The sequence below is a fragment of the Guillardia theta genome (assembly GCF_000315625.1).
Source record: "Guillardia theta CCMP2712 unplaced genomic scaffold GUITHscaffold_43, whole genome shotgun sequence".
NCBI classification, from domain to species: domain Eukaryota; class Cryptophyceae; order Pyrenomonadales; family Geminigeraceae; genus Guillardia; species Guillardia theta.
The window spans coordinates 487,712-499,708 of record NW_005434631.1 but is presented as its reverse complement, the minus strand read 5'-3'; the positions used below and the strand labels follow the sequence as shown (position 1 = coordinate 499,708).

Genomic DNA, 11,997 nt, shown 5'->3' with positions numbered 1-11,997 from the left:
GGGGGGGCGGTCGGCATGGAGGGGAGAGGAGGATTGTTCCTCATGAGGATCTCGAAACATGCGGTGGACAGGAGGCGATGGGGTTGATGGAGCGCACTGGGTGATTGTTTCATGCTTGGTTGAAGATGTTTCATTGTGGTGATCTGTTAACTGACGGACATTCCCCTCTCGATTTCTTCATGCTTGACCCATTAGTCGACTGCTAGGTGTCGATGCCGCGTCTCACAAGGATACTTGCGCTCTTGGCTACCAGCGTGGTCGCCGATGCCTTCTTGACGTCAGCGCCTGTCGGTCTGCAAGCAGCTTCGAAGAAGGCGTCACTGCCCAGGTTTGACCAGCGCAGGAGGGATTGCTCTCCTCGAATGGCCAAGACCTTCGGCCCGACCGACTTCAAGGTCAACTGGATGCAGCCAAACGCTCAGGGCTCCTTCGGCAAGGTCTTCTTCGCGTCTCAAGGGTTCGCCGGCATGGGAGGACAGGTGGCTCTCGGTACCTGCAGCATGCTCGCGCTAACGGCGGCCGCAGGTCGTCATCAAGTGCCCTGTCAACCAGAAGTTCGCTATGTCGACATTTGAGACTGAGATGCTGGTGAACGAGAAGCTGGACAAGTCCTTCCCGAACCCGTTGACCTCTCTTGCTGCCCTCCTCCGTGCTCCTGACGCTGCCGTGCTCAGACGATGGGCCAAGTTTCTCGGGAGGATCGAGCTGGACGCATCCCAGATCCCTGCAGGTTGTAACATACTGACCGGGACAAGGAGTGGAGGAGGAGGAACGGGCGGGCGGGCAGGCAGGCAGGGGGCAAGAGAGGGAGGGAGGAAGAGGGAGGGAGCAGGAGCAGGGGCAGGGGCAGGGGCAGGAGCAGGAGCAGGAGCAGGAGGAAGGGAATTTCAGTCGTGATGGCAACGGCAGACATGGGATCTGTGGGTATCGTCTTCAAGAAGGAGAACGGGGAGACGTTGGAAGACCTGTTGCTGTCCAAACAGAATGTCGCGGGCAAGGTTGGGTGCAAGTCAGAATCAGGCGTCAGACCTGAGCTCTGCAAGAAAGTCATGAAAGAACTTCTCCAGACGTGTGTACAGGTCAGCGAGGAGGAGGATGAGGATGAAGAGGAGGAGGAGTGGGGGGGCTAGGGAAGGGTTGGGGGGAGGGGGGAGGAAGATGAAAGGGAGGGGGAAGAGCAGGAGGCGGACGAGGCGGACGAGGAGAAAGAGGAGGATGGGGTTTTCAGGGAGGTGACGATGGCAACAGCTGCATTCTGTTGGGGTCATGCATCGGGACATCAAGCCAGGTGACTCGAACGCAGAGGGGCGGAAGGGGATTGAGGCAGGAGCCGACGGCAGAGAACATCCTCGTGTCGGGGTCGCAGCTGAAGCTCCTCGACTTCGGGTCCTCCTGTGACGTTCAGGCGAACATCGGTAGCCCCGTCCATGCACGAGGAAGCGATGTAAGCGCTGCCCCCAGGCATCAACGACGTCTCCCTCGACCCCATCTACGCCCCCCCCGAGAAGAGGATCCAACCCCAGCAGGCGAGCCCCTTACTGCTGCCCAGCTGCTGCTGACGAAGGCGCTGCAGCCGGGGAAGTTCGACGTGTACTGCGTGGCCATGACAGGCATCAGGTAGTTGCGGAGTTGCCCCGTGAGCTGAGGTAACAGCTGGGCAGATGCCTCCTCCCCTCCTTTTCCGTTGACCCTCGTCCGGGGGTGAACCACAAGGACCCCAACGCCGTCACCCTCATGCAGGAGTTCGCCGAGGTGACGTGGCGCCGCTCCCTCGAGCTCCTGAGCAGGCAAGCAGGTGGACTTTCCCAAGTGCGGCTTCAGCCTCGCCAAGTGGCAGCAAAACATCCTTCAAGGACGTGCTGAGCCTTCACTGAAGCAGGTGGGAGGAGGAGGGAGGAAACGGGAGGAGGAGGGACGGGGAGACAGGAGGAGGGGGTGGAAGGAGTTCCAGAAAGGAGGGGGAGGAGGGAGAGGAAGGAGGGGGAGTGAGGAAGGCCGGCAAGGGGAGCTGACATGTGGTCGAGTAGGAGGTGGCGCAGCTCTTCGGAGGAGGAAACGAGGAGCTCCTGGCAATTCTACAGGACATGCTGATGCGAGGACCAGGGCAGGTAGCGCTTCCCTGCACGCTGCTGCTCCTCTCTGACTGTTTCGTGCTCCACCAGCGGCCAACGCCCGAGCAGGCCCTCAGCAGGCTGAGGTAGAGCAGAAGACAGTGGGAGGAAGAGGATGAGGAGGAGGAGGAGGAGCTAGAAAGTAGGGAGGGGGGGGGGGGGAGTTGAGCTACTAGAAGGAGGAAGGAGTCTTTCACTTCTTCTTCTTTGTCTTTGGAGGGCATGCGGACCACAGCACAAGGTTTGCCTGCAGCCAGGACTCCTGCATGGAAAGTGAGAGGGAGGAGGAAGCGCGTCGGTCAGCTCACCCACAGCTGGGGTTCGGACTTCCACAGCAGGCTGCGAAGCTTTTCCATGTTGGAATTAAAAGATGACAAGTAGCCCTGCCTGCCGTGAGCAGCTGGGGGGAGCGGGAGGGGAGAGGGTGGAAGGGGAAGAGAGGAAGAGAAAGTAGGGATGGAGGAGAGGAGAGCAGCGAGCAGAAGGATGGAAGGAGGCAGAAGGAAGGAGCTGGGGAGGTACATGGACAGGAGGACCGAGGAGGTGAAGGAGGCTTGCGGCACCTGAGTGGTCTCGATGAACTCCTTGCAATTCTTAACGGCGGCAGGAGGAGCAGCGACAACTTTTGACATGCTCGCCGTGATCGCCTCCAGCTCCCCTCCCAGCTGGACCTTGTCAAGACGCTCCCGATGAGTCCCGTGCCTGACCGACGTCACTCAGCTGGAGAGTCGGGCTCGAGTGCTCACCAGTCCTGCAGCCGCTCTAGAGCCACGACGTAGGGCTTCGCTGCTCCGCTCCTGCTGGGGGCCGTCGTGTCGCCGGCCGGCGCATCCTTGGAAGGGTCGGCAGCCTTTTGGTCAGGAGCAGCAGCAGCAGGCGGCTGCTGGGCGGGTTCCTTGCTCTTCTTGTACTTGTTCAGCTCCTGCCTTGCAGTGCCGAGCAGCCGGCCGACCTCGTCCTGCGGGCAGCGAAGAGGAGGAAGGTGAGGGAGGGCTAGCAAGTAAATACATTGGAAACGTGAGGAGACAAACTGCGGGTGAGAGGGAACGGACAGTTTCGTACCTGATGCTCGCGGGGGCATTGCCGCAGTGCAGTCTTGAGAGACTTCTTCGTCACCCTCCACTTCGCTCTGTCCATCTTTGCTGCCAACGTCGTCAGCGGTGCAGGTGGAGGAATAGGAGGAGGATGGGGGAGAGGGAGAGGGAGAGGGAGAGGGAGAGGGAGAGGGAGAGGGAGAGGGAGAGGGAGAAGGAGGAGGATGAGGCTGAGGACGGGAACAGGAAGATGAACAGGATATGGAATGGGGGGAAGGAAGGGGGAGAGGCGGAAGGGGGAGAGAGGAAAAGGAAGAGACTTGCTGCCATCGCAACTCTCCCCAGCTCCAGATGCCGCAGACAGTCATAGAGCATATTCCACTGGAACAGACTGCGAGGAGGGTACTGTAGCTTCACGGCCTGTGTCAAAATCAATGGCCTTTCCTCGACGTCTCGATGCGTGCTGACTGACTTGTTCCAAGTAAGGGAACGCGAGGTCTGGCTGCTGAGCAAGCCGGTAGTGCTGCCCTATGTAGAAGTAGGTGTCTACTCGCTCAGGGTCTAGCTGCGCACGAGGTGTGAGAGGAGAGAAGAAATATTCGAGGAGGAGGAGGAAGGCAGGAGGAGGAGGAGGAGCAGGAGCAGGAGGAGGAGCAGGAGGAGGAGGAGGAGCAGGAGCAGGAGCAGGAGGAGGAGGAGCAGCAGCAGCAGCAGCAGCAGCAGCAGCAGCAGGACTGACCTCCTTCGCCTTGTTCCACATCCTGAGAGAGCATTCATAGTCGAAGAGATACCTCTCGCAGATCTCCGCTGCCTTGAGCATAGCAAACCACCGCTCCTCGAAGTACCCCATCCTTACCTCGCTCCTCCACGTGAAGTACTCCAGCGCCTTCTTCACATGCTCCGCGCCTGCCCCCCCGCTCTGCACATCCTGCGCGGGCGTCGGCCCGATCATGTCCAGGTGAGCATGGCCGAGGTAGTAGATGGTTCGCGGGTCGTTGGGCATCTCCTCAAGGTCCTTGAGTAGCCAGTTGAGGTACCGCTGGGACTTGTTGCCCGAGCGATCCTGGTAGCCCCCAGTGAACTCCTGCACCTCGAGGTCGATCATGGTCTGGAACACTCGCTGCCCTGGGATCTTGGGGACGCTCAGGCTCTGGTGCGTCCTCCGCTCTACTTTGGCCCCTGGGATGTTCCGATAGATCCAGTCCATGTTGCGAACGGTCGAGCCGTCGGTGCTGCGGATCCTGTACATGTGCTTGGAGCACTCGAGGATCAGCTGCGACTTGTCCAGGCTGCTCTGCATGGGAGTGAAGTCTGCATCTGCGATGATGCCATGAGTGGCGTTGGGGAACGCCTCCAGGCCTCGCTCCACCAACTTCGTCCATGTTGGCCCCATCCCGTCGAAGGCGACCACGACGATCTCGCCAGGAATGTGGCCGAGGTACTGGCGGATGACGTCCTCGCTCTCATCTGTGTTGTGGTCGTCTGCATGTCGAGCTCAGTCCCCTCAAGCGCCATGGCTCCTCACTCACCTACTCCTATGATCCAGTAGTCGATCAAAGGGGCCCACTTCGGAAGGCTCCTCCGGAGATGCTCGGCCTCGTTCTTGATGAGCATGTTGAGCAGCAGCGTTCCTCTCTGCCTCCCCTGAGCGTCTGCAAGCCAGCATACCGACGACAAGAGGAGGAGGAGGAGGAGGAGGAGCCGACCTCCACCAGCCATGCCCGCTGGGATTCTTTAAATGCCTCCCTCATCCCCTCAATGACCCACCGCTGGGCTGGTATGCAGCTGGTATGCTCAGTGGTATGCTGCTGGTCTGTACGATGACGAGTACCAGGACGGCGATGTCGGCGGCAGCGGGAAGCAGCGAGAGGTCGGGGAGGAAGAGGAGGAAGGAGAGCTCAGATGAGGGAGGAGAAGAGCAAGACAAGAGCCAAGACGATCAGAGACGAAAACAGAGGCGCAAAGCTGATACTGCATGCCATCACAGCAGGGTCCGATCGCGATGCAAGGACTGCAGGGGAGGGAGCATATGCGAGCACGGCCGGGTCCGATCAGCATGCAAGGACTGCAGGGGAGGGAGCATATGCGAGCACGGCCGGGTCCGATCCGCATGCAAGGACTGCGGGGGAGGGAGCATATGCGAGCACGGCCGGGTCCGATCGGGATGCAAGGACTGCAGGGGAGGGAGCATATGCGAGCACGGCCGGGTCCGATCAGCATGCAAGGTCTGCGGGGGAGGCAGCATATGCGAGCACGGGCGGCAACGATCGCGATGCAGGGCATGCAGGGGAGGCAGCATATGCGAGCACGGGCGGCAACGATCGGGATGCAAGGACTGCGGGGGAGGGAGCATATGCGAGCACGGGCGGCGGCGATCAGCATGCAAGGACTGCAGGGGAGGGAGCATATGCGAGCACGGGCGGCGGCGATCTACATGCAAGGACTGCGGGGGAAGCAGCATATGCGAGCACGGGCGGGTCCGATCCGCATGCAAGGACTGCGGGGGAGGGAGCATATGCGAGCACGGCCGGGTCCGATCGGGATGCAAGGACTGCGGGGGAGGGAGCATATGCGAGCACGGGCGACGGCGATCGGTATGCAAGGACTGCGGGGGAGGGAGCATATGCGAGCACGGGCGGCGGCGAGCGGAATGCAGGGCATGCAGGGGAGGGAGCATATGCGAGCACGGGCGGCAACGGTCGGTATGCAAGGACTTTGGGGGAGGGAGCATATGCGAGCACGGGCAGGAGCGATCGGTATGCAAGGGATGCGGGCAAAGCAGCATATGCGAGCGCGGGCGACGGCGATCAGCATGCAAGGACTGCGGGGGAGGGAGGAGAAGCCCGCATGGGAAGGTCTGATCGCCAGGCTACCTTGCAAGGCTCTCGTCGTATGTGAGCTTGATAGAGGCGCAGGGACCATGAGCCTGCGGGTGACTTGAGATGCTGAGTGCGACTCCTTGTTAGGTTAGCTCAGCTGAAGGACCGGAACCGGGCTGCTGGAGTCGGGGTGGGATCTTGCGAGATAACCATGTTCACGCTGTCAGTATCAGATCGTGAGGCTCTCACACTGACATAGTGCTGCTGGATTGACGAAGCCATTGACTTGACTTGAGGTCATAGATGTCTAGCTCCCTTCCCTTGCCGTTGCGCTTCCAGGGCAGTAGAGAACCTGCAGGTCAGCTGCCAAGCATGAAGCCTGTGCGTACAAGAGCCGTTTGAAGCCGTTACGGAGTCATCACCATTTCATCTCGGAGCCTTGAGGAGTTCTCACCTCCTGGAGCTGCAGCAGGCGTCTTGACGGCAGCATCGTAAGATAAGCGTGTGCGCTAGTAGTCAGTGCTGGTGTAGCGTGCGTGCGTGTGGGCCCAGGTTCTCTTTGTGATCTTGTCTTGATGAAGAGCAGTGAGATCGGAGGGAGGGAGGGGATGCATGTTGCATCATGGCACTGGCATTGTTGTAATGAAACCTATTTCCCTACACGTGTGCGGTAAGAGTCTTTGGTGTACCTCAGGCATCTGATCGTGTGTTGACAAGATCAACAGTAGCAAGTTGTTAGCATGGAAGAAGCCTCCCAACCAACAAGCTTCTCCCTGCGATTGCCCTGGCCTTGACCGCGCATGCGCAAAGTCTTGTCATCGTATTAGCTCGTGCAGTTGGCAGTGAAGAGAGGAGCAAACGGTTGAAGGGAAACCGTCAGGCCTGCATGCTGGAAGCGATGTGGTCGTTCCTCTCCTCGAGCTCACCAAGTTCACGAGGCGACGTCGTCGCCACACCATGGCGCAGGGTTGCACCGGTCACTGCGTCCGAGTCACTTGCCAGTGGGGAGTTGCCGTCGGAATGCCGCAGGCCGCCGGTGTCCTACCCGGCCGCTACCTCAGCGATGCTGACCGCACCTTGCCCCTGGCAGTGTTTTGAGTTGACTGGTCTGCTCAAGTTCAGTGAGGAAGAAATCTTGATCTGACGTCTGGTTCGAGTGCTACATGGCTCTGCATGCTTGCAGCAGTGGAAAGTACGAGTTGACCTGATCGATGGACTGCTGCCCATGAAGTACGAGTTGACCTGATCGATGGACTGCTGGCCATGAAGTACGAGTTGACCTGATCGATGGACTGCTGGCCATGAAGTACGAGTTGACCTGATCGATGGACTGCTGGCCATGAAGTACGAGTTGACCTGATCGATGGACTGCTGGCCATGAAGTACGAGTTGACCTGATCGATGGACTGCTGGCCATGAAGTACGAGTTGACCTGATCGATGGACTGCTGGCCATGAAGTACGAGTTGACCTGATCGATGGACTGCTGGCCATGAAGTACGAGTTGACCTGATCGATGGACTGCTGGCCATGAAGTACGAGTTGACCTGATCGATGGACTGCTGCCCATGAAGTACGAGTTGACCTGATCGATGGACTGCTGGCCATGAAGTACGAGTTGACCTGATCGATGGACTGCTGGCCATGAAGTACGAGTTGACCTGATCGATGGACTGCTGCCCATGACTTGAGCGCAGAGCAAAGATTGTTCCTGCAAGGTCAGACAGAATGATGATCTTGCTCGAAACCCTTCCAAGTCCTGACCAATGACAGTTGCATCCATGGGGCCCATCAACCCTAACCAGACACAGCATATTCCCCGTACTCGTAAAACATGTTTACCATATCTTTTGATGTCAAAATTACCGTCAGGAACACTTGAGAGGTTCGTACCGCACCCCAACAGTACTAGAGCTCACAGTTCCTTGCGGTGTGACCTCTCTGCTTCCATAGAAGAAGGAAGAAACTCGCTAGAACCACAGACCGGTCTCGTTGCGCCGAAACCCAAGACAGCAAGCAAACCCCTCACGAAGCTTCACCGCCTTCTTCTCCGTGCTTCGAATGTGCTTCCTGAGAGGTCAGCGATCTGTTCGGAGTGTGCTTGACTTGCTGGAAGCTTTCCACCAGCCACATCCTGATCATACCGTAGTGTCAAGCAGGTATACCGTAACGGCAAGTAGTCCTAGAAGCTGATAATCATAGGAGCTGTCGTGTGCTTGCTGTCCAAGACAAACGGATGTCTTTCTAACCTCAGCAACCTTGCACACCTTCAGACCCTTGCCTCCTCCCCTACCAACCCTCCCCTGCAGTCCTTGCATGCTGATCGTCGCCGCCCGTCCTCGCATATGCTCCCTCCCCAACAGTCCTTGCATCGTGATGGCTTCCGCCCATGTTCACAGTCGTGCTTCCTTATGCTTCTCTTCCCTAGCTTCGTTTTTGCTCTCTCTCTCTCTCTCTCTCTCTCTCTCTCTCTCTCTCTCTCTCTCTCTCTCTCTCTCTCTCTCTCTTGTCTTCTCCTTCTCCTTCGTCTCCCCCGCCATCCTCTCGTCTTGTTCGACCTCCCGCTCGGAGTTTGAAACTCAGTGCAGGTTGAAGAGGCCCGGTCTGTGACTTAGGAGATACTATGTGACGTGTGATGTTTAGTTTACCCCTTCAGTGATCGGATGCCAGGAGACTGCCACACAAGAAAGAGTCTTCGAGGAGGCTCCGGTTCAAGTTGTTGCCTGATGCTGCAGGCTGAAATACAGACGGACGAGAGTTCACTGAAATGATACGAATGGATTGGATGAAACAAATAGGACAAGTGCAAGTAGGACAAGTGCAAGTAGATCTGTACAAGGAGGATCTGTAACAAACAAGGAGGATCTGTAACAAACAAGAAGGATCTGCAACGAGGGAACGAGAAGCTGGTGAAATCACGAGAAATCGTCGTCAGAGAATCCCATGCCCGAGTCCCCGAAGGAGACCCAACCGCCCGGTTCACTTTGCTGCTCCTGCCGCAAGTCAGGAGGAGGGAGGGACGATCCTCTCTGACTCACCTGTGTGTTCGACGGGTCTTTGAAGTCACCATCTCCTCCTCCTCCATCTCCTCCTCCTCCATCTCCTCCTGCTGGTGACAACAGACCGACATCCGTCAGAAGGGCCAGGAGGTGAACAAGGGCGCTGTTACCGCTCTGTCCAGCGAGAGGAGGAGCCGGCAATTGTATCTCACTGCCCTCCAAACTTGCATGCACAGCAACACCTCCAACCTCCTCGTCCTCCATTCCCTGTTCCTTCCCATCCTCGATGCCGACATGCGCGGCCTCCTCTTGCTTCTGCTCCTCCTTCCCTCCTTGCCACTTGCCTCCCTGGTCTTCCAGCTCATGATCAGCTGCCCCGGAATGGTGGGAGGGAGCGAGGACGGAGAATGCTGCGACCTCGGTTGGCGAGGAGGAGGGAGGGGGTTGACTGAATTTATCCTCCTCCTCCTCCTTCGCGCCTGCTGGCATGCGGGTTAGCAGACGGTTAACTTCTACTCTGCTCCTTGCACCTGTTTGATGCGGGTCTGACGCGGGAAGAGGATGAAAACTTGGAGGAGAAACCAGGGGGGAGGCGGCAACGCCTTCCTGACTCTCCGACTTCGCTCGAGCCTCCTCGTCCCCTCCCCCACTCTCCTCTTGTGCGATGTTTTGTCGGTCATCCGAGGCGAAGGGGGAGGGAGCTCCCGCAGGAGGTGGGGGAGGAGAAGACGGAGGAAGGGGACGAGACGAGGGGGAAGGGGGGACAGATGGGCGAGGTGGAGGAGCGGAAGGAGGAGGGGGAGCGGAAGGAGGAGGAGGAGGGGCAGAGGTGCGGAGAATTGAGGAAGAGGGGGGAGGAGGGGAGGATGGAGGAGGGGGAGGAGGAGCAGAGGGAGGGAGAGGAGGAGCAGAAAAGGGAGGAGGAGAGGAAGGAGGCAGGGGAGTAGAACGAGGGGCAGCAGAAGAGGAGGCAGAGGGAGGAGCAAGAGGGAATGAAGCGAAAGAGACGTGGATCGAGTCATCCGTTGAGGCAGGGGGATCAGCCGAAACGAGCTGGGGAGGAGAGGGAGGAGGAGCATCGGAGGGGGGAGCCGAGGCTTGTGGTGCAGGAAAGGATGAAGCAGGAGCATCGGGGGGGAAGGAGGAGGGACCGGGAGAGAGAGGAGGGGAGGCAGAGGAGGGAAGAGGTGCGTCTCTGGAGTGTTCCTCGAAAGGATCCCAGCTCGAGAAAATCCCCCGATGAGCAGAGTCGCTCACAACCCGGTTCTGCACCACCCAGTCCTCGACAGACCCGAAGCTCGTCCTCCCCTTCCCCTTGTCCGACTGCATCGACCTCTCGCTGCTCTCTGAACCCTGCCCAGACTCCATGTCCCCGCTGCCCTCCTGGGCGCTCGCGTCCTGCTGGAAGGGCATGAAGTCGCTGCATGATGTTAGAAGAAGACCAAGTTTGGGAGCTGGGGAGTGAGAAGGGGGGCGATGAGGTGAGAAGGAGAGGAGGGGAGGAAGAGAGACGAGAGAGGGAGGTGGGGAGTGAGGGGGAGTGGGGAGTCCATGGAAAGGAGGAGGAGGAGGAGGAGGTGGTGGTGGTGGTGGTGGTGGTGGTGGAGGAGGAGGAGGAGGCGAAGGAGGAGGAGGGGAATCAACCTGGATGATTCTCCTTCTTGTTCCTCCGCGAGCTTTCCGTCACCAACAAAGGCACTGAAGGGATCACCAAAGCCTACAAGTTGTTAGCAACAAAGAGAGCATGACAGAGCAAGAGCAGCAGGGGCAGGGGCAGAGAAAGGGGCAAGAGCAGGAGCACCGAAGTGATTGTCAAACTCGTTTCTGAATCCTCCGCTCGAGCTCTCGGCCGCGAAGGGATCGAAGTCGAAGATCATGTTCGAGAAGGAGTCGCCTGCCACAAGTCAGCCGTCCAGCTCGAGGTCAGCTGGGGGTACTCGAGGGTTCGGCAGGGGGGAAGTGCGGCATGTCCTCGTGCTCCACGATAGAGACCATCGGCGAAACTCTGAGGAGCAGAGAAGTCAAGCTTGCTGAACCTCCTCTTCCTCCTCCTCCTCCTCCTCCTCCTCTTCTCCCTTCTCCTTCCTCCTCCTCCTCCTCCTCCCTCTCGTTCCTACATCGGCGTATTCTTAGTGGATGCATGCTTCGAGTCAGCAGTGCGCGAGCCAGCCCTTCTCCTCGATTTCTCGCTGAACAGCGAAGCTCCAGCCCCGAGCCCGATGTCGAGCATGTTTCGCACGGCCATGTTCGTCTCGTTCCCCTCCGCCGACAGCGACATCGACTTGACGGCATGCAGCAGCTCGTCTGCGTCCGCCACCTTCGACTCCTCAGCTGACCGGATCCTCACCAGCAGCTGGGGCTTCTGCCCGGCGTCCTCCTCTTCCTCCCCGAACAATTCGGCCGACCCGAAGGGGTTCGAGTCCGGAGCTCGTTCGTCCGGCCGGATCGAGAACCCGAACTCGTCCACGTCAGGCTCAGTCCTTGCCGACTCGCTGGGGGCGCGAGATGGGGAGAAGTCGGAGGAGGCAGGCGACCGCTGCGGTACTGTCGGGGCTGCTGGGGGCCTGTTGGACTTGTCCTCCCCAGCGCTCCAGTCCTCCGAGAGGCGATGAGAGAACCAGCTGGACAAGGAGGAGGGAGACTTCGCCGTCCCCTCCCTCCCCTCCTTCAGCTGCTGGATCAGCGTCGACGCCGAGCTTCTGATCTCCTGCAGCCATCCCTCCCCCGAGTTCTGCAGGGAGAAGGTGAACCTCCTCGTCTCCCCTTGCCCATCCTCCTCCTCCTCCTGCGAGGGGTTCACGATGGAGAAGAACGCCGAAGGCATTGGAGCTCTCCTGAACTTCTTGTCCCATGTGGGCGCGAGGCTGAGCCGGAGGGAGAAGCCCCGCAGGTCGTCCAGCCCCGAGACCTCTCCCAGCAGCAGCGAGCACTCAAGCGCGAGGTACTTGTCTCCTGTCAGCTCCGCGAAACGCTTGAGGTGTCGCATCCCCTTCACGTCGTCTTCCTCCCTCAGCTGCTCCAGCAGCCTCCACAAG

At 59.2% G+C, this 11,997-nt stretch overlaps 3 protein-coding genes across 3 annotated transcripts in view; 2 read left to right on the top strand and 1 right to left on the bottom strand.

Annotated features, from left to right (window-relative positions):
* Nucleotides 1–204: 204 nt before the first annotated feature.
* GUITHDRAFT_153135 (hypothetical protein) lies at nt 205–2,493 on the top strand (the record flags this gene model as incomplete). The annotated part of the gene is made up of 12 exons (XM_005830949.1): nt 205–479; nt 526–623; nt 675–730; nt 910–1,079; nt 1,249–1,288; nt 1,341–1,415; nt 1,462–1,526; nt 1,574–1,617; nt 1,662–1,752; nt 1,796–1,879; nt 2,028–2,108; nt 2,163–2,493. Coding segments are annotated over exons 1-8 (805 nt in total), but the record flags the coding sequence as incomplete, so codon positions are not given.
* A 2,493-nt stretch (nt 2,494–4,986) lies between these two features.
* Nucleotides 4,987–6,006, top strand: GUITHDRAFT_157993 (hypothetical protein; the record flags this gene model as incomplete). The annotated part of the gene is made up of 2 exons (XM_005830948.1): nt 4,987–5,015; nt 5,136–6,006. 2 exons carry the CDS (start codon nt 4,987–4,989, stop codon nt 6,004–6,006), a joined length of 900 nt encoding a protein of 299 aa, XP_005831005.1.
* A 2,872-nt stretch (nt 6,007–8,878) lies between these two features.
* Nucleotides 8,879–11,997, bottom strand: part of GUITHDRAFT_110128 (hypothetical protein) — a gene marked incomplete at both ends in the record, with an annotated part of 5,566 nt that continues 2,447 nt past the window's right edge. Inside the window, 8 exons of the mRNA XM_005830947.1 lie at nt 8,879–8,956; nt 9,002–9,072; nt 9,133–9,310; nt 10,223–10,382; nt 10,607–10,679; nt 10,764–10,856; nt 10,900–10,967; nt 11,080–11,997. The exon at nt 11,080–11,997 is cut by the window's right edge and continues 1,193 nt beyond it. Coding sequence (XP_005831004.1) covers nt 8,879–8,956; nt 9,002–9,072; nt 9,133–9,310; nt 10,223–10,382; nt 10,607–10,679; nt 10,764–10,856; nt 10,900–10,967; nt 11,080–11,997 — 1,639 coding nt within the window. The remainder of the gene's footprint in view (nt 8,957–9,001; nt 9,073–9,132; nt 9,311–10,222; nt 10,383–10,606; nt 10,680–10,763; nt 10,857–10,899; nt 10,968–11,079) is intronic.